Source organism: Pteropus vampyrus, unplaced genomic scaffold, assembly GCF_000151845.1.
Source record: "Pteropus vampyrus isolate Shadow unplaced genomic scaffold, Pvam_2.0 Scaffold484, whole genome shotgun sequence".
Classification (NCBI taxonomy): Eukaryota; Metazoa; Chordata; class Mammalia; order Chiroptera; family Pteropodidae; genus Pteropus; species Pteropus vampyrus.
The window spans coordinates 1-3,376 of NW_011889265.1; the positions used below are offsets into that span (position 1 = coordinate 1).

The following is a 3,376-nucleotide window of genomic DNA, read 5'->3' on the forward strand; positions in this document are numbered from 1 at the left end:
TATTGAATCTCGTTTCGGTTCACATTTAAGCAGATGTTCCATTCGAAAAGGTGTTTACATTTGTGGCCTTGGTTAAGTTAGAGCCAAGCTTAGGTTAGAAATCACCGTTATTTACTCGGTTCAAGAACAGAGGGTTAAAATAAGACCTGTTGCTCCAGCCATTTGTTTCATTAAATCTAACGATGAGCTGAATGTTACCAGAACCTAAGCACAAGAATTTAGCATGAAAACAAAAATCTGAAAACTGTAAAAGGACAGATAGTATGCCATCGTCATCTAATGTTCGTTAAAAGTTCTGACACCTGAGGGTAATATGAAACTTTACAGTGCTATTTCATCCGTAGGTTAGTGTAATTTCAAAATTATGCAGTAGTTTGTGGTAAGTAGGACTGAGACATTTTGTTACCGAAGGTCCAGTTTTGTTATAGCAATTCTAACACATGGCTACTGAGCTAATTGTTAAATTATGTCAAGCTTTTCTATGTCATATTTGCATCTTTGACTTTTTTTCCTGATTGTTCCATCTTCCTTCTTTCTTGTATTACTGACATGGGTTTATCTTTTCTCCCTTTAGAGAGTTTTGAGGTGACAGTCACCAAAGAAGGTGATAAAGGGTTCTTTCTCTCCCTCTTACGAATATTAACCCACTAACTTTGTTTATAAAATTGGGAATCAGCCCTTAAACAGAAGAAGCTGTCATGCTATTTTACCCCAATTTATTCTCCTCTTATTTGTTTTGAAATATATTGATAGAAATTGTTTGTAACCAAACCCTTGGTTAGAAATATCTGGAAATCAGACATCCATTTGAACTATGTGGATAATACTGTACGTTTTCTCTTAACCGAACTTAAGAGAGTCACTTCCTGACCATTTTCTATCGGTCATAATTTTGGAAGAGTTCGATCTTATTTTTATGTGAAATACATTTTGTGAAGTTTGATGTATCCATTGAAACGTTTACCTTTGTTCTCCCATGGGCAAGCACAGAAACCTAGATTTGAACTCCCGGTTAAGCTCGTCAGCCAACTTGGACGTTGAGTCCCCAGGCAGGCTTCCTTTTCCCGTCCGATAGGGCGGATACGGAACAAACGGGGACTGGCCTGCCAGGTCCCCCCCGCGACACACACAGTGCTTAACCGCGATGCTGGCCGTTGAAATGGATGCCTGAAACGTTGGTATTTCTACCTTTCTTGTTCGGTAGTTTGTTTTGATTCCCTAATTTTAGCCAGGCTCATTGCACAGGAAGACTTATCTCTTCTGATTTTTTTTTTTTTTTTTTGACAGACTTTCTGTAATTACGGTGCTGAACCTATATCTCACGCTTCTTCCTCTCTCAACACTTAACTGTGCGTTTTAGCCTTCTGTCTGGTCCAAATCAAAATAGCCGCCCAGCTGTCCCCAGTCGCTGGGGCAGTTTCTCGGTGTTATTGGGCCTGTGCTGTGGGCTAATGAGACCACTTTGACCCTGGAGCTGTCCTAAGTACTCCTGTGAAATGCCTGTCTATATTTTCTCTCTCTTTTGTATTCCTGCATGAGTGGATGCAAAGTTTAAAAAGTTGCTTGGGAAGCCAGACATGCTTCTTTCTACTAAAGCCCCAGAACTCACCCTGTTCACGCACAGCCCCCTGCTTTGTCCACAGACCCTCTAAACCCCTGGCTGCCGAATTGTTGCCGTTTATTTTCTTTGGGGGAGGAGGGGACTGCGCACGTGGTGCGTGTGGCAGGGATTCTAACCTGTGCTGCTTTGACTCCCCAGGTGAGATTTGCGGATTTAAAATTCATGGGCAGAACGTCCCCTTCGACGCGGTGGTGGTGGATAAGTCCACTGGCGAGGGAATAATCCGCTCTAAAGAGAAGCTGGACTGTGAACTGCAGAAAGACTACACATTCACCATCCAGGCCTACGACTGCGGGAAGGGGCCTGACGGTGCCAGCGTGAAGAAGTCTCATAAGTAAGTGTGCTGGGCAGGGCGTGTGCGTAGGAAATGCGAGTGACCGTCCTCACCCCGTCCCCGGGACTTGGCGTGGTTCTGAAATGTGAGGCAGGAGGTGGTTCTCGGCCACCCACAGTGAGGCTGTGAGCAGTTTGGTCAGAGAGCCTTGTACACGGCTTCAGCAAGTGGAGGCCACGTGGCAGGTGTGGAATAAACGAATGATGAGTGATTTTATCCCACCAAATACTCTGGTCAAGAAACCAAGGCCTTATATTGAAAACATGAAACGCCTAATTTTTCCCTAGGAAGATAGTTTGTAGGTACGTTTAACTTTTGTTTAAATGTTTAAATTCTAAGGGCATGAAATTCATTTGAGCTGGTGGAGGAAAGCCGATCGGTCTCTGCGCCCCATCCCGGGCGCGTTCACGGCCTTCCTGCCCGTCGAGGGCTCCTGGTGCGACCGAGAGGGCTCTGCACAAGACGCAGTTAGGCTTCTGGGCTGCCCTCCGCTGCTGCTTCCTCGCCCTGTGACGTTAGGCAGATTTAAGTCTGTTCAGTCTCAGTTCTTACTTAGTACATTGACTAAAGAAAGAGATGTATGTGGGTGAGATGATGTCACATGACCATCGTGAGAGTCAGGATGGATGGGTGGATGGATGGTGGATGGATGGGTGGATGAATGGGTAGATGGATGGACGGACAGGTAGATGGATGATGGATGCATGGATGATGGATGGGTAGATAGATGGATGATAGATGGATGGGTGGATGGTGGATGGATGGATGGCTGTGTGGATGGTGGCACTGGGGTTTGGAGGGTCTTGGTGAATAGCAGGGATGCTGAGTACCGGTGAATTACTTCTCATCCTTTTCACAGTATTTTCACACTATTTTCCTTGAAAAAGATCTAATTTCAATCAATCTTGAAAAAGTATTTTCACACTATTTTCCTTGAAAAAGATCTAATTTCAATCTTGACTGATTCAGAAACATACCCAGACTAATAACCCTTGAACCCAGAGTTTCCCCTCTCTGTGGCCTGGCCTGACGTTGCCTTCATTTTCTCACCCCCAGTGGGGCGGGTGGAACGTGGCAGCACGGGGTCCCCAGGACAGGCAAGACGGAGGTCGTGTCGCAGCCCTTCAGTAGTTGAATAAACAATGTCCCAACCATGGGTTACTAACCATCTCTGTTCCTTAGGAGCAGGACAAAACCTGTTTTAATGTTTATAGTTTCCCGTCTTCTATTTCTTACCGCTTCTTCCTTTGGCTTGAGAGTTTTTCTGAATTTTGCAGCAAAATATTTTTAACTCTGTGAGTAGAGAGCTAACAGATTGTCTGATCGAGTTTACGTCCCTTCCGCGTGCCCCATCCCATATTGTCAAGAGGCTTCCAAGTCTCCGTCGCTGCCTTCCTGCCAGCTACTTTATTCCTAGGACT

General features: G+C 45.1%; 1 protein-coding gene across 1 annotated transcript in view; it reads left to right on the forward strand.

Moving 5' to 3' along the window:
* The first annotated feature begins 534 nt into the window (after positions 1–534).
* The window catches only part of LOC105307222 (calsyntenin-1-like), a 22,090-nt gene continuing 19,248 nt past the window's right edge, over positions 535–3,376 (forward strand). Inside the window, exons 1-3 of the mRNA XM_023524644.1 lie at positions 535–604; positions 1,760–1,955; positions 3,012–3,082. Coding sequence (XP_023380412.1) covers positions 550–604; positions 1,760–1,955; positions 3,012–3,082 — 322 coding nt within the window. The 5' untranslated portion in view covers positions 535–549. The remainder of the gene's footprint in view (positions 605–1,759; positions 1,956–3,011; positions 3,083–3,376) is intronic.